The 17,427-nt window shown below is 48.5% G+C and overlaps 1 protein-coding gene across 1 annotated transcript in view; it reads right to left on the reverse strand.

Moving 5' to 3' along the window:
• The window catches only part of ZC3H3 (zinc finger CCCH-type containing 3), a 282,895-nt gene extending 278,240 nt beyond the window's left edge, over positions 1–4,655 (reverse strand). Inside the window, exons 1-2 of the mRNA XM_081012543.1 lie at positions 4,511–4,655; positions 721–2,116 (exon numbers count right to left, since the gene is read on the reverse strand). Coding sequence (XP_080868669.1) covers positions 721–2,116; positions 4,511–4,556 — 1,442 coding nt within the window. The 5' untranslated portion in view covers positions 4,557–4,655. The remainder of the gene's footprint in view (positions 1–720; positions 2,117–4,510) is intronic.
• Between the last annotated feature and the right edge of the window lie 12,772 nt (positions 4,656–17,427).

Here is a 17,427-nt window from a genome sequence, read left to right on the forward strand (position 1 = left end):
CAGTTAGCACACCAGGGAATAGCTTAGGCTACAATCCTTCACCCTGGCATGCTAGCTTTCTATAGGAAGGATGTTTCTGATGTGAAGAACAATGCACTCATGAACTCCCAATACCTGCATTCTGAAATGGTACATGCCCTTAAGTGTTCTTTCTGTAGAAAGTTGCACCTAAGACTCTGGACTTCAGGCCAGGGGAAAAAATAACCAGGTACTATATGAACTGCTAGAAATTAGAATCAGCTGAAAAAAACTGGGAAGCATTTTCCCAGCTAGAGTGGATCCCACAGTTGTCATGAATTTGCTCGCTGCTTTACCCACCCAGAACATCTAGTGCCCCAATCATACAATCCACCTGAATTCTCATCCCCAGGCCCTGACAGAGCTCCTTCCACACTTTGCAATGCAAAAACAAGTGTTTTCATGTGCCCCAGCAGCTGCATTGGAGTGGTAAGCATTACTATAGGGCAGGCACGTTCAACTTCCAAGAGACTGCTCTACTCACATTATAAAAATCCTGGCTGTGATCTACCCATTGTTACTGACAGTCAAAGCTGTTGAGCTTTTTTGGTAGGGGGGGAGATCACTAAGCATCACACGATCGACCGCGATCTACCATAGATATCCCGCGATCCACCAGTAGATCACGATCCACCTGTTGTTGGACATGCCTGCTCCAGGAGAAAGTCTTGGGAATTTCTCCCAACGCAACCAATAACTTACCAGGTGTTTCCCTTCCTCTTGATGATTTTGGTCCGGCTCTTCAGTTTGTAACTAAAAAACCCACTATTCCCAGAGGGTGATCTGGGGCTGCCGTGACCAAGAGGCCCACGTCTCACAGTCTGAAGGGAAGCGCCAGCTCCCACAGAAGGAGAAACTCCAAGCCCAACACATTCCTTACGCCGCCACGTGAACGCAGAGGTGGATGGAGACGGAGACAGCGGGAGACTGGAGGCCTTCCACTTGTACAGGCTGGAAGAAATCCCCAGCTTGGACTGCGGGTTGGATTTCTTTTGCTTTGCTCCCAATTCCCCCTTCGGGAGTAACTTGGGACTTCTCTCTGCACCCACAGCAAACTTGCGTGCATTTTCAGAGGCTCTGGGAGCAGCCCATTTTTTCACAGTACGGGGCGATTTGCTCGGATTCGCCACCCACGTGTAGTTGTTCCTCCTGAACTTTGGAGACTTGATGGAGGCCGGCGAGGTAGGAGCTCCATGGAGAGCAGGTGCTGAATGTTTGTCTTTGGAGAGGCTCGTCCCAACAGCTGAAGGAGCTTCCCAAGTTGAAGCAGCAGCAGACTTCTCAGCAAGCGTCAGCGCGCTGGGCTTCTCCGTCACTGCAGGCGTTTGCTGCGAACTACGCAGGGCTGGAACCTCTGGTGCTGGTTTCTTCCTCACCAACAGACCACTCGCTTTATGATCAGGCAATGTCAGGGGCTGCTGCTGAGGCTCAGATTTCAACGTAACGGCGCTCTCACTGATAGTCCTGCGCAAGTCCGGGGCCGATTCCGATGCACCCTGAACAGAAGGCCCCTTCCAACACTCGGCAGGCATGTCAACTTTCTCCTTAGCAAAGGCCTTGCAATGCAGCGAGTGAGGCAAGGCGGAGGCGCTCAGTGCTTTAGTCTTTTTCGAGCCAGCACCCGAAGGCCAAGCAGTCCTGCTCACACATCCTCTAGACACAGCTGGGCCTTCTGTTGCTTCCGCAGAGCTCATATGGGTTCCTGGGGCAGTAGTGCTGGCCGCTGCTGAGCCAGCCTGCACCCCCACAACGATATTGCCGTCTGCACTGAGGCTTACACTTCTTCCGGAGAGCACGGCCTGTGGCTCAGTTGCCTCAGGGCTTGCGTGGCTCAGGCTGGTCCGAGAAGAACTAGCAGAAACGCTGGTTCCAGAACAAAGTGCCGGGCGAGGCGGGACGTTGACTAGAGAATATTTCTTTCTCCAGGCATTAGGACCACTCTGGCGAGGCTGAAAATCTCTCTGGGTTTGCTGGGAATATCTAGCAGAGAAAGCAGTACTGCTAAAGGCAGGCGGCCTGGGATTCTGCCACTGAGGTGCTGGGGCAGGTGGAGCAATGGGTGTATTCCCATGGATGTTTTTATGGTTGTTGATGAGACCTAGAAGGAGAGAAGGAAAAGATTCCATTAGTTATGCCTTCAAGCATCCCTCCAGCAGTACCTTGAAGGATTTGCAACACGATTTTATTTCCAAACCAAGACATATCCCGCATAGATCGGCATCATGCATGTTTCTGCAGGATGTAGCCCTGCCTGTAAGAAGTCATAATCCGTCCCACCCGAACGAACAGAACATATGAAGCCCCATTACAATACAAAAAAATCATCTTCAACCAAACCCAAATAGATTTAAAACTACCTGCCCCAACCTTGTGCTGGTTAACCATAACCATAACCTCCAAAATCTAGCCCAAAAAGAGAGAGGGAAGAAAAGCCCTTGTGCCTCTGCAACAGCACAACCGGATGCCTTCATCTGCCTCAGCTGCGACAAAACATGTCTCTCCCCTATCAGTCTCTACAGCTACAGCTGGCGCTATAGCTCTCCAACTGTCTGACTTCACCCCCAAGGGCTCTCTCCTCCACCGTCTCCTGAGAAAGACGGATGCCAACCTATATATATAGTTTTAATTTCATCAACGTCTATCGTCTATCTGTTTTTCAGTTACTGGTTCCCTGCCTCCCCCCCCCCCTTAATGTTTTCAGCGGTTCTTTTTATTTGTAAGCCACCTTGAGCCAGGGAGGAAGACAGGGCATAAATAATTATAACAATATTGTGATTAAAACTGCCTTTAGTGTTGCTATCATATCGAAGCATGATATAATGCTAATGTTGTAGTAATGATAATAATATCAAAGTGTCGTACTAAGGAAGAAGAAAATAACAACAACAACAACAATAATAATAATATAGTAAGCCCCTTGAGGCAGGAACCTGAGTTGAACCGCCCTGAGCCCTCTGGGTATAGGGCGGTACAGTGGCACCTCGGGTTACATACGCTTCTGGTTACAGACTCCGCTAACCCAGAAATAGTACCTCGGGTTAAGAACTTTGCTTCAGGATGAGAACAGAAATTGTGCGGCAGCAGCAGGAGGCCCCATTAGCTAAAGTGGTGCTTCAGGTTAAAAATAGTTTCAGGTTAAGAATGGACCTCCGGAACGAATTAAGTACTTAACCCGAGGTACCACTGTATATATAGTCAATCAACAACAATAATAATAATACAGTAAGCCCCTTGGGGCAGGTACCTGAGTTGAACCGCCCTGAGACCTCTGGGTATAGGGCGGTATATATATTCAATAATAACAACAACAACAATATAGTAAGCCCCTTTGGGCCGGGACCTGAGTGTTGAACCGCCCTGAGATGTCTGGGTATAGGGTGGTAAAGGTAAAGGGACCCCTGACCATTAGGTCCAGTCGTGACTGACTCTGGGGTTGTGGCGCTCGTCTCGCTTTCTTGGCCGAGGGAGCCGGCGTACAGCTTCCGGGTCATGTGGCCAGCATGACTAAGCCGCTTCTGGCAAACCAGAGCAGTGCACGGAAACGCCGTTTACCTTCCCGCCAGAGCGGTACCTATTTATCTACTTGCACTTTGACGTGCTTTCGAACTGCTAGGTTGGCAGGAGCAGGGACCGAGCAACGGGAGCTCACCCCGTCGCGGGGATTCGAACCGCCGACCTTCTGATCGGCAAGCCCTAGGCTCTGTGGTTTAACCCGCAGCGCCACCCACATCCCATAGGGTGGTACAGTATATATATTCAATCAATAATAATAATAAAAATAATATAATAGTAAGCCCCTTGGGGCAGGTACCTGAGTTGAACCGCCCTGAGACCTCTGGGTATAGGGCGGTATATATATTCAATAATAATAATGATAAAAATAATAATAATATTGTAAGCCCCTTGGGGCAGGTACCTGAGTTGAACCGCCCTGAGACCTCTGGGTATAGGGTGGTATATATATTCAATAATAATAATAATAATAAATAATAATAATATTGTAAGCCCCTTGAGGCAAGGACCTGAGTTGAACCGCCCTGAAACCTCTGGGTATAGGGCGGTATAGATATTCAATAATAATAATAATAATAATAATAATAATAATAATATTGTAAGCCCCTTGGGGCAGGTACCTGAGTTGAACCGCCCTGAGACCTCTGGGTATAGGGTGGTATATATATTCAATAATAATAATAATAATAAATAATAATAATATTGTAAGCCCCTTGAGGCAAGGACCTGAGTTGAACCGCCCTGAAACCTCTGGGTATAGGGCGGTATAGATATTCAATAATAATAATAATAATATTGTAAGCCCCTTGGGGCAGGGACCTGAGCTCAAGCACCGCCTGGGCGAGCGAGTGCCTGCCAGGAAAGGCAGCCAGGGCAGAAGCGCTCCCGCAGGCAGGCAGGCAGGCAGGCCCCCCCCTCAGGACCCTCGGCCCCCCTCCCCTCAGGCCCAAGGGGCCCCCCGGACGCCTGGGTCCCTCACCTTGAAGCAGGCGAATCTGGCGCCTCAGCTGCTCCTTCTCCTCCATCCCCGGCTCTTCCGGCTCTTCCCGCTGCTGCCTCAGCCGGCAATTCCTCGCCTACCTGCCCCGGACGTCACTGCTGCGCGCCGCCTCCAGGCCCACGGGTCCGTCCGCTTCCGTGTACGTCATCTCCCCGCGCGCCTGACGGGTTGCCTTTTTTCTTCCAGGAGCTATGGGTGCGACGAGACACTTCCGGTTTCCACTCGAGCGCCGCTACGAAATGCGGAGACGCGCAAAAAGCGCGGCGCCGAACTAGACCGCCGATGCTTCTATACCTACGCAGGGCACTCGGGATTGGTCGCTGCCGCCACTCATTCACCCATCATCCCCGCCTCAGGCCGTGCCGATTGAGAACCGGAAGTGTTCTTACGCGATTCATTAAACCCTGCGGCGCTCGGGCTTTGGATTTGACTGACCTCTGTGTGATTTGCGTGGCCCCTGCGGCTGCGCATTCCACGCTTTGCCTAAGGCTCGCAGGCAACTCCTCTTTCCTGGCAGGGTCCTGCTGTCAACGGGGGTCAGCCAGGTGCCTCCAGGGGAACCCACAAGGAGGACCCGAGCGCAGTTTTTGGGATTCCCAGAAAATAGAATTGTAGAGTTGGAAGGGACCTCCCAGGGTCATCTAGTCCAACCCGCTGCAATGCAGTAAGGCAGAGACTAGCGCTTACTTGTGTGAGTGCCTGGAGGCGGTTGGAGGATGGATGGCAGCTAACAGATTGAGGTTGAATCCTGACAAGACAGAAGTACTGTTTAGGGGGGACAGGAGGCGGGCAGGTGTGGAGGACTCCCTGGTCCTGAATGGGGTAACTGTGCCCCTGAAGGACCAGGTGTGCAGCCTGGGAGTTATTTTGGACTCACAGCTGTCCATGGAGGCACAGGTCAATTCTGTGTCCAGGGCAGCTGTTTATCAGCTCCATCTGGTACGCAGGATGAGATCCTACCTGCCCATGGACTGTCTTGCGAGAGTGGTGCATGCTCTGCTTATCTCCCGCTTTGACTACTGCAATGTGCTCTACGTGGGGCTACCTTTGAAGGTGACCCGGAAACTACAACTAATCCAGAATGCGGCAGCTAGACTGGGGACTGGGAGCGGCCGCTGAAACCACATAACACCAGTCTTGAAAGACCTACATTGGCTCCCAGTATGTTTCCGAGCACAATTCATAGCATTGGTGCTGACCTTTAAAGCCCTAAACAGCCTCGGTCCGGTATATCTGAAGTAGTGTCTCCATCCCCATCATCCATCCCGGACACTGAGGTCCAGCACCATGGGCCTTCTGGTGGTTCCCTCACTGTGAAAAGCCAGGTTATAGGGAACTGGGCAGAGGGCCTTCTCGGTGGTGGCACCCACCCTGTGGAACGCCCTCCCACTAGATGTTAAAGAGAAGAACAACTACCAGACTTTTAGAAGACATCTGAAGGCAGCCCTGTTTAGGGAAGCTTTTAATGTTTGATGCATTACTGTATTTTAATATTTTATTGAAAGCTGCCCAGAGTGGCTGGGGAAGCCCAGCCAGATGGGTGGGGTATAAATAATAAATTATTATTATTATTACTTGTGCTGCCTCTGGCTGGGAACGGCAGACATAGCTGTCGTGGCTAGCAGCCCCTGTGGCTAGCAGCCCTCACTGCCAGGAGTCCCAGACATTCAACAGAGCTGAGATGCTGCCAGATTCTGGGCAGATAAAATAAAGTCCTTCTTCACCCAGCACACAGAGTTAACCTGTGGAACTCATTGCCACAGAAGGCAGCGATGGACACCAAATTTGGTTGGCTTTAATAGAGTGCTGGGCAAATCCATGGAGGGCTATCTGTGGCTACTAGCCACAACGGCTATGCTATTCCTGATCTGCTTGTTTTTATCTGTATGCTCGATGAATATTATTGTCGTGGGTTTCGAGGGAAGTCAACCTGGATCAGGCATCCCCAAACTCCAGATGTTTTTGGGACTACAATTCCCATCATCCCTGACCACTGGTCCTGTTAGCTAGGGATGATGGGAGTTGTCGTCCCAAAACATCTGGAGGGCCGAGTTTGGGGGTGCCTGATCTGGATGCTGCCCTGAGTACCTTCCAGTTCTTGAGCTCCTGTAGCCAGTGAGGGTGAGACTCTTAATAGAGGAGGTTGCTGAACTAGTTTGATGAGCTCTTTGTAAGACTTGGCCGCTTGTGTCCTCAGCAGCATCACAAAAGAATGAGTTGGGCTGCAAGAGCTGCAACTGAGTGATGGTGTTCTCCAGGCTAAGAGGTGGGCCTTTCCTGCACCCCTTTCCTAGCTGCTAGGTAGGAGAGCTGAAATATACTCAGAGTCGCAAAGTGATTTCATGCTCTTTATTCAGCTCATAGTGGTGAGGAGGAATGAATGAATGTCCCCTCACAGTATCTGCTTTATATACATTATTTACACAATGGGCTGCACATGATTGGCTAATTCTGGAATTCTACTGTAAGCCAATCAGGTTGTGGATTCACTTCTATCTGGAGCAGGATTGGGTGGTTCCTGCCAACCAATCATACTGCTGCATTGTTCTAGGACCAATCAGACTGCTGCATTCTGAATCCTATTGTTCTAGGACCAATCAGACTGCTGCCTTTTGGATCCTATTGTTCTAGGACCAAACAGACTGCTGCAGTTTGGATCCTATTCAACTCAGTACATAACAAGAGCGATAGCCAATATGCGATCACAGAATCATAGAGTTGGAAGGGACCTGGAGGGTCATCTAGTCCAACCCCCGGCAATGCAGGAATCTCGTCTAAAGCATGCATGGCAGATGGCCAGCCAACCTCTGCTTAAGAACCTCCAAGGAAGGAGAGTCCACCACCTTCTAGCCACGGTCAAACAGCTCTTACTCTCAGAAAGGTTTTCCGTATGTCAGTCAGAATCTCTGTTCTCGTAACTTGAAGTCATCAGTCCGAGTCCTACCCTCCAGAGCTGGAGAAAACAAGCTTACAACCTCTTCCATGTGCCAGCCCTTGAGATATTCAAAGATGGCTATTAAACCACAGAGCCTAGAACTTGCCGATCAGAAGGTCGGTGGTTTGAATCCCCATGACGGGGTGAGCTCCCGTTGCTCGGTCCCTGCTCCTGCCAACCTAGCAGTTTGAAAGCACGTTAAAGTGCAAGTAGATAAATAGGTACCGCTCCGGCGGGAAGGTAAACGGTGTTTCCGTGCGCTGCTCTGGTTCGCCAGAAGCGGCTTAGTCATGCTGGCCACATGACCTGGAAGCTGTACGCCGGCTCCCTCGGCCACTAAAGCGAGATGAGCGCTACAACCCCAGAGTCGGTCACGATTGGACCTAATGGTCAGGGGTCCCTTTACCTTTATCCTATCTCCTGTTGTCTTTGTCCATTGAGTTTTCTTGGCAGGGATACTGGAGTGGCTTGCTGGTTCCTGCTCCAGGTTGGACAGTGTTCTCGAGTGCTCACTAGAAGGACAGATCCTGAAGCTGAGGCTCCAAGACTTTGGCCACCTCATGAGAAGAGAAGACTCCCTGGAAAAGACCCTGAAGTTGGGAAAGATGGAGGGCACAAGGAGAAGGGGACGACGGAGGACGAGATGGTGGGACAGTGTTCTCAAAGCTACCAGCATGAGTTTGACCAAACTGCGGGAGACAGTGGAAGACAGGAGTGCCTGGCCTGCTCTGGTCCACGGGGTCACAAAGAGCCGAACACGACTAAACGACTAAACAACAACATCTCCTCTCAGTCTCCTCTTTTCCACGCTAAACATATGCAGAACCTTCAACCGTTCCTCATCAGGCTTGGTTTGATCCGAGTTGGAAACACTGTGGAGACACAGACTTGCTTACTCTGTGCTGGAACCAAAGCTGTTCCTAATGGAGAAGTGAGATCTGCTGGGGTGCGAATGCCGTGAAACCCCCACCCAGCCACCTTATGCTTGGGTTGTATATGTGTGCAAACAAAACCATATACCCAAAGACGCCACAATCCTCTCCGCTGACCTTCGATTAAGTGCTTGGAAGCCCTGGATTCTTTTACTGCTCTGATATTGGGGTGACGTGTAACCGTTTTTTTAAAAAAGAACATTCTCCTTCCATCATTTCATCCTTAACTAGCACCCCCTGAGAAACATTCATCTCCAACTTTGGGTTTGTGTTAAAACTCCATTACCTTCCAAAGATTTCACTGACACCTGCTGCCACTCATGACGCCCCTTGTTTTGTGAGTCTACCTCGGGGGGGGGGGGGAAGCACTTTTCAAAAAAGCTAGCGGCGTCTTCTGACACTGCGTTGGCAGGAGGGCCTGCGTGCGAGAACATACCCTAGGGAAGGTGGCATGCTTAAGGAAAATTAAATTGCCTAATTCAGCTTGCAAATAAGCAGGGCGCTAATCCTCCTAATGAGTCCAGCCTCGCCCGGAACGATGAATCTTGCAATAAGGATGCGCTAGGACCCAATTAGCTGGCTCACACATCTGAAATCAGAGCCTCATCAGTCGAGGTTCAGGCTGTGGGAGTCTCTCGGTGGCTTATGAGAAATTTGCTGAGAAAAGCAAAAGAAATAAAGAAATAAAAAAAAATTGCTCAAGTTGGCGAAGAGCTGAGCCAGCAGCTTGTGGAGACCTGAGTGGGGAGGGAGTGGCGGCGGTTAGAGAAGATGGTTGGCACCAGGCAGGCAGCTGCAAACAGAATCCCGGTCTGTTTGTTTGTTTTGAAGGATATTTGGTAGGGGTTTTGTGGGGGGAAATACCTCGAATCCCAGAGAGACCCAGACAGGTGTTCTGGGTTCTGCTCATGTGAGTGTCTGGAGGCAGTTGGAGGATGGATGATGGCTAACAGATTGAGGTTGAATCCTGAAAAGACAGAAGTACTGATTTTGGGGGACAGGGGGCGGGCGGGTGTGGAGGACTCCCTGGTCCTGAATGGGGTAACTGTGCCCCTGAAGGACCAGGTGCGCAGCCTGGGAGTCATTTCGGACTCACAGCTGTCCATGGAGGCGCAGGTCAGTTCTGTGTCCAGGGCAGCAGTTTACCAGCTCCATCTAGTACGCAGGATGAGACCCTTCCTGCCCGCGGACTGTCTCGCCAGAGTGGTGCATAGTTTAGTTATCTCCCCCTTGGACTACTGCAATGCGCTCTGTGTGGGGCTACCTTTGAAGGTGACCCGGAAACTACAACTAATCCAGAATGTGGCAGCTACACTGGGGACTGGGAGCGGCCGCCGAGACCACATAACACCGGTCTTGAAAGACCTACATTGGCTCCCAGTACATTTCAGAGCACAATTCAAAGTGTTGGTGCTGACCTTTGAAGCCCTAAACGGCCTTGGTCCACTATACCTGAAGGAGCGTCTCCACCCCCATCGTTCCGCCCGGACACTGAGGTCCAGCTCCGAGGGCCTTCTGGCGGTTCCCTCCCTACGAGAAGCCAAGTTACAGGGAACCAGGCAGAGGGCCTTCTCGGTGGTGGCACCCACTCTGTGGAACGCCCTTACACCAGATGTCAAAGAGAACAAAAACTACCAGATTTTTAGAAGACATCTGAAGGCAGTCCTGTCTAGGGAAGCTTTTAATGTTTAACAGACTACTGTATTTTAATACTTTGTTGGAAGCCGCCCAGAGTGGCTGGGGAAACCCAGCCAGATGGGCGGGGTATAAATAAAAATCCCATGCTATTCTATTCTGCTAGTGTCTCTCTGTGGGAGCCTTTGGACTGAATCTTTAATTGTCCTTGTGAGAGTCCATCTAGGTCAGGGCGGCCCAAGACATTTGGGCATTTTCATACCCTCCAACATTTCTCCAGTGAAAATGGGGGCATCCTGTTCTCCATCAGGAAGCTTTGATCTCCCACACTCCTAGAAGTCATGTACACATCTACATCTGTCGCCCTGAGCCATTGACAACCCCTCAGCCTGACCTGTCTCGCAGGATTGTTGTGAAGAAAAAATGTGCAGGGGAAGGAATCATGTACAGGAACTCCAACAATTAAGGTTGCCTTATTTTGAAGAGCGGAAAAGAGGATGCATTTGCCAAATTCTACTTTTAACTATGGATTGCTATGACGACTCTCATTTTACATTTGTGTTGTTTAGTCGTGTCCAACTCTTCGTGACCCCCTGGACCAGAGCACGCCAGGCACTCCTGTCTTCCACTGCCTCCCGCAGCTTGGTCAAAGTCATGCTGGTAGAGTTTGGATTTGGTATCCCGCCTTTCACTCCCTTTAAGGAGTCTCAAAGCGGCTAACATTCTCCTTTCCCTTCCTCCCCCACAACAAACACTCTGTGAGGTGAGTGGGGCTGAGAGACTTCAGAGAAGTGGGACTGGCCCAAGGTCACCCAGCAGCTGCAGGTGGAGGAGCGGAGACGCGAACCCGGTTCACCAGATTACAAGTCTACTGCTCTTAACCACTACACCACACTGGGGAAGGAAGGAAGGAAGGAAGGAAGGGAGAGAGAGAGAGAGAGAGAGAGAGAAGGAAGGAAGGAAGGAAGGAAGGGGGAAGGAAGGAAGGAAGGAAGGAAGGAAGGAAGGAAGGGAGAAAGGAAGGAAGGAAGGAGTAGTAGTAGTAGTTTGGATTTGATATCCCGCTTTATCACTACCCGAAGGAGTCTCAAAGCGGCTAACATTCTCCTTTCCCTTCCTCCCCCACAACAAACACTCTGTGAGGTGAATGGGGCTGAGAGACTTCAGAGAAGTGTGACTGGCCCAAGGTCACCCAGCAGCTGCAGGTGGAGGAGCGGAGACGCGAACCCGGTTCCCCAGATTACGAGACTACCGCTCTTAACCACTACACCACACTGGCTCTCACTGGTAGCTTCGACAATAGTGTCCCACCATCTCGTCCTCTGTCGTCCCCTTCTCGTTGTGCCCTCCTTAGGAGCACAGACACCCTTTTGCAGATCCACATCCCTTCCCCTCAGTTCAAGGTAACCCTATTGGAAACATGCATGTCTTAGGGGGGTACAAATTGCAGTACCTCGCCTGGGCACAACTGGCAGCCTGGGGCACAAAGGAAGTTCCATTCTGCCCTCGTCATCCATCGGTCTTCACTTGCCCAGCCACCAACCCTCACGCTAGTCTACATCAAAGGGCTGTTGTGAGGATGAAATGGGCAATATGGGGACCACATGCCCTCAGCTCCTTGGAGGGCTGGTAGGGAGATAAAGGTAATAAATATGTAATAAATACATTCGATACGATACGATAATCTTTATTGTCATTTTCCCATACAGAACAACGAAATTGAAAAAAACTACATCAGACATTCAAAAACCAACAAGCCTGCTATCCCAGCCTGGTTAGCCCTCTAAAAACTCTGATACCCCATAATTAAATACAATATACTCCCATAGAGACTACCTTAAAGGTAAAGGGACCCCTGACGGTTAGGTCCAGTCGTGGACGACTCTGGACTTTATTGGCCGAGGGAGCTGGCGTACAGCTTCTGGGTCATGTGGCCAGCATGACTAGGCCACTTCTGGCAAAACCAGAGCAGGGCACAGAAACACTGTTTACCTTCCCGCCAGAGCGGTACCTATTTATCTACTTGCACTTTGACGTGCTTTCGAACTGCTAGGTTGGCAGGAGCAGGAACCGAGCAACGGGAGCTCACCCCGTCGTGGGGATTCGAACCGCTGACCTTCTGATCGGCAAGTCCTAGGCTCTGTGGTTTAACCCACAGCGCCACCCGCATCCCTTGAGACTTCCATACACTGCGTTTATAACCAAAATCGCATTTGAATAGAAACTGCTTCTCAGGCAGCTAGTCATTGCCTGGTAGGTCTGATGATTTTTTTACAGGGCCATCCTGGTGGAATAATAATAATAATAATAATAATAATATGCCACCCATCTGACTGGGTTGCCCTAGCCACTCTGGGTGGCTTTCAATAAACTGAAACCTCAAACACAGCAAAACATCGCGCATTTAAAACTTCCCTCTACAAGGCTTCCAGATAATGCTCTCTACCAGTAAAACTTTTCCAGAAAAGTTAACAGCTTGGGGGCGGGTGGAAAAATTCTGTTTTTAGAAAAGGGAGAGAGAGAGAGAGAGAGAGAGAGAGAGAGAGAGAGAGAGATGGTTCCCAAGGGCAAATGAAGTTTGAAATTGAATTTTTTGCTGACGCCAGCATTCGCTGAGGAGCCTGTGCCCAAGGGAAGGCGCATCACTTGGCTTACAAGGTGGGGGCTCCTTTTCCAGGAGAAGCTGCCGCCTGCAGTCCCAAAGGAAAGGCTCCTTTCATTTGTCAAATGTGTATCACATTTTCCTGGTGGGAATAATATTTGGGGAAGGAGGGCAGGGGCGGCAGGTTCCTGTGCAAGGAGAGTTAGTGGTTGCTGTCGGAATTCAAGCCTTTATCAGGAGAAACTGGCCACTCTCCAGGCACCCGGCTTGATCTCCTGTTGACCTCCCTGTCTGCATTCCCCAGCAAGATTCAGGCAGAGGTCGCGATAGGCGATCCTTCTCAGCGTGAGAAGAACACACACCCTCTTTGTTGCCCCCCCGGCAGGGGAAAGAGATAGACAGAAACGTATTTACATGCCTTTATTTCTGTCTTTGCAGCGTTACAAAAAACATGACTGCTCTCTTCAAGCTCCAGCAGTCGAGAGACCAACACTTCCTGTACTTCCTGTACAGGAACAAGAGGAAGAGCTCATATTACACTCTGAGCTAATTCCAGTGCTTCGCACTGTGAATTGACTGTCCCTCTGTTTCCCACGGACAGTCCCAACATCATGTGATGTTTTCAAGCTAGCAGCTCGTGGCTGCATTGCATCCATATCGTAACAGTTGCCCCCAGGCTAGAATCTCTGGCGCACTGTGGCAAATGCGCTGGAGACCTCCACGTCTTCACGACTGCTGGGCTGAAAAGAGAGCACACTGTAAATTCTATTCTTTCTTGTAATGCCTTGAAAGAGAATATGATGAAAATGATGTATAGATGGTATATTACACTTGTGAAATTAACCAAAATATATAAGACAAATAATAAATGTTGGAAATGTAAAGAAAAAGAAGGGACATTTTATCATATGTGGTGGGAATGTAAGAAAGTAAAAAAATTCTGGGAAATGATATATAATGAGATGAAAAAGATGTTGAAATATACATTTCTAAAAAAACCAGAAGCATTTTTACTGGGCATTATAGGTGAGGCTATTAATAGACATGATGTAAAATTGTTTTTATATGCAACAATAGCAGCAAGAGTATTGTTGGCTCGGAAATGGAAGCAAGAAGAAATACTGACAAAAGAAGAATGGCAGACAAAATTAATGGATTACGCGGAATTGGATAAAATGACAGGAAGGATTCAAAACCTGCAGGACCAGAGATTTACAGAAGATTGAAAGAAATATACAAATTATTTGAAGAGAAACTGTAATCAACAAATTACGCTAGTAGGACTACAATAAGTTTTGTAAGGAGAAATATATGAAATATTGCAAAGAAGAGAAAGAAGAGAGATATTAGTTATGAGATTTAAATGTAATAGTGAAAATAAGAAATGTAAATTCAGTGAATAAATTGGAAAATTTTCAGATGTGATTGATGGAAGTAAAAAAAAAACCTGTATAAGATGTAAAAGTACGTTTAATTATTGTTGAAAATGATATGTTGAAAAACTAATAAAAAAAGAAAAGAGAGCACACTGCTCTCTCCTCCCCCCCCCCCCCTTCGCAGCCTGGAAAGTCGCAGCTGCCAGGAGTACCTCTCTTCCATACCAATTCAAAATCCTTCTTTTGACCCACAAAGCCTTATAGGAACATAGGAAGCTTCCTTCTACAGACTCAGACCATGGACCCATCCAGCCTGAGAGCAGTATATAAATATTGGTTTTGGGGTTTTTTAATTACATAGTTCAATATTGTCCACACTGACTGGCAGCGTCTCTCCAAGATTTCAGGCTGGAGTCCCTCCCATCCCTACATGGAGATGCCTGGGAGGATTGCAAGGCAGATGTAAGACCTCCTGCTTGCAAGACACACACACACACACACACACACACACACACACCGCTTGCAAAGCAGATGCTCAGAACCCCAATACCTCAAGGGCCACCTCTCCTCAGAGGAAGTGCCCTGCCCCCTGCGATCAGCATCTGAGGCCCTTCATGTGCTTCCTCTGTGAGAGTTCCGGAGGGCGGCAACATGAGAACGGGGCCTTTTCTGCAGTGGCTCCCCGTTTGTGGAATGCTCTCCCCAAGGAGGCTTACTGGGCGCCATCATGGTAGATCTTTAAACACCAGGCAAAAACTGAAATCCTAAAAAGTCGTCCTAATGAAACACTGACATTGCCTTTTGATTGATTATCTCAGGGCTCAGGAAGGGACTCCACCCCATTTTCTGGTTTGGCTTTGTTGACAGCCTATCTCCTTGTCTTTGTTCCCTGCAAATGGCCCATCCGTCCAGCTTTTAAGAGTCCGACTTCCAGTTTATCTCTCCAAGTTTTGATTTAACTCTAACACTTACTAAACCCAGGAATTATGGGTGTCTTGGCAGCTACAAATCCATAACAGTATGGTTCACTGCAGGATGCACGTTCGCAACCCGCAGCAGCACGTCTGCGCATGCGCGGGCTGCGATTCGGCACTTCTGCGCATGCGCAAAGCACAATTTAGCACTTCTGCACATGCGTGACCGCCAAAACCCGGAAGTAACCCATTCCGGTACTTCCGGGTTTTGGCGGTCTGCAACCCGAAAAAAAGCAACCTGAAGCATCTGTAATCTGAGGTATGACTGTTCAACCTGAACCTGCAATGGAGAAGTTCACAGCATTAAAGTCCAAAAGGGTCCAGATTCTCCCATTATTGCAGCCTCCAATTCGAAAAGGCAGCCCACATTGGATTCTGCCTCGCCACTCCAGCTTGGAAAAGAGTTTTGGATATAGGATCTGGTATGACCCAGTCCTGCTGTTAATTTATATGAATGGCCCAGTTAAAGTTTCATGTATAGTCACTGTGGCAAGGATATTGTTTACCAATAAACAGAAACGACAAATGATATAATGTATAGGAGAGTGGATTTGGGGTGTGTGTGTGCAGGATGCAGGAGTTTGCCATAATGGCTAAAATTAAAAACTTCCTTCCAAAATTGTTCTGTTTGTAGACGCTCCCACCATGTATGCTGGCATGTACCTATAATTTGGCTTCAATTGGTGGAACTGGCACTTGCAGGTGGCACACAATACCCGTTCCACATCTTGATCTTTTAGTGTGGCAGCACCTAAACTTTGGAACTCCCTGCCCATTGGTATCAAGCAGGGCCCTTCACTGTGCTCTTTTCGATGCCTCCTAAAAACATTTTTGTTTAGACGAGCTGGAATTAAGATTGCCGGAAGAAATATCAACAACCTCAGATATGCAGATGACACAACCTTGATGGCAGAAAGTGAGGAGGAATTAAAGAACCTTTCAATGAGGGTGAAAGAGGAGAGCGCAAAATATGGTCTGAAGCTCAACATCAAAAAAACGAAGATCATGGCCACTGCGCCCATCACCTCCTGGCAAATAGAAGGGGAAGAAATGGAGGCAGTGAGAGATTTTACTTTATTGGGCTCCATGATCACTGCAGATGGTGACAGCAGTGACGAAATTTAAAAACGCCTGCTTCTTGGGAGAAAAGCAATGACAAACCTAGACAGCATCTTGAAAAGCAGAGACATCACCTTGCCAACAAAAGTCCGTATAGTTAAAGCTCTGGTTTTCCCAGTAGTGATGTATGGAAGTGAGAGCTGGACCATAAAGAAGGCTGATCGCGGAAGAATTGATGCTTTTGAATTCTGGTGCTGGAAGAGACTCCTGAGAGTCCCATGGACTGCAAGAAGATCAAACCTCTCCATTCTGAAGGAAATCAGCCCTGAGTGCTCACTGGAAGGACAGATCCTGAAGCTGAGGCTCCAAGACTTTGGCCACCTCATGAGAAGAGAAGACTTCCTGGAAAAGACCCTGATGTTGGGAAAGATGGAGGGCACAAGGAGAAGGGGACGACAGAGGACGAGATGGTTGGACAGTGTTCTTGAAGCCACAAACATGAGTCTGACCAAACTGCGGGAGGCAGTGGAAGACAGGAGTGCCTGGCGTGCTCTGGTCCAGGGGGTCACGAAGAGTCGGACATGACTAAATGACTAAACAACAAAAACCCAGATGTTTAGAAAGTTGATTCAATATTTAATCTGATTTTAGTCTGTTATTTTAAATTTTCTAAAGTCTTAAATTATTGTTGTTTATTTTTCTGATTGATAATTTAGTTGCTTTATCTTTTTTGTAAACCATTTTCAGGTTTGTTCATTGTTGTTGTTTTGTTTTACAATGAAACAGTGTACAAATTTTATGTAATCAATAAAGGTGCAGAAGGAGCACCTTCTCTGCTCCTCTGCCATTTAATTTTTTAAAAAAATTGATATTATTCTGGTTTTTAAGATTAGCTGCCCAGTAACAGTCTTCTGGGTGACCCGCAAAGATAAAACGATAAGGCAGAATTTTAGAAATTTTATAAAACAATTGCAGCAGGACCATTTCCAAACAATTCTAAGAATGTAAAAGCCTGGGAGAACAAAGGAAGACGTTTACTTGGAGCGGAAAAAAGGCAACTAAAATAAATAACAACAACAACAATTTAAAGGAAGAGTCAGGCACCTCTCTCTCTGGGGAGGCCTTTTGACAACCGAGTGTCCTCCAGTTGTTTGGACTACAAGTTCCATCAGCTGGCGCAGGGGCCGATGGGATTTGTAGTGCGAAACATCTGGGCTGCGCATCTGGACCCACCTTGGTCTGTTACCGCAACCCCTCCCTTCCGCTCCCCTGCCACGCCCTCTTTCCGCCTCTAGGTGTCGCCCTCCTCCACCTTTCCAGCCTCCCCCCCCCCCCGCACTTTCCTATTTTGCTTTCTGTAAGATCCAGGATTTATTTATTTTT

This window comes from Podarcis pityusensis (assembly GCF_964106645.2).
Source record: "Podarcis pityusensis genome assembly, chromosome: 7".
In the NCBI taxonomy this organism is placed as follows: domain Eukaryota; kingdom Metazoa; phylum Chordata; class Lepidosauria; order Squamata; family Lacertidae; genus Podarcis; species Podarcis pityusensis.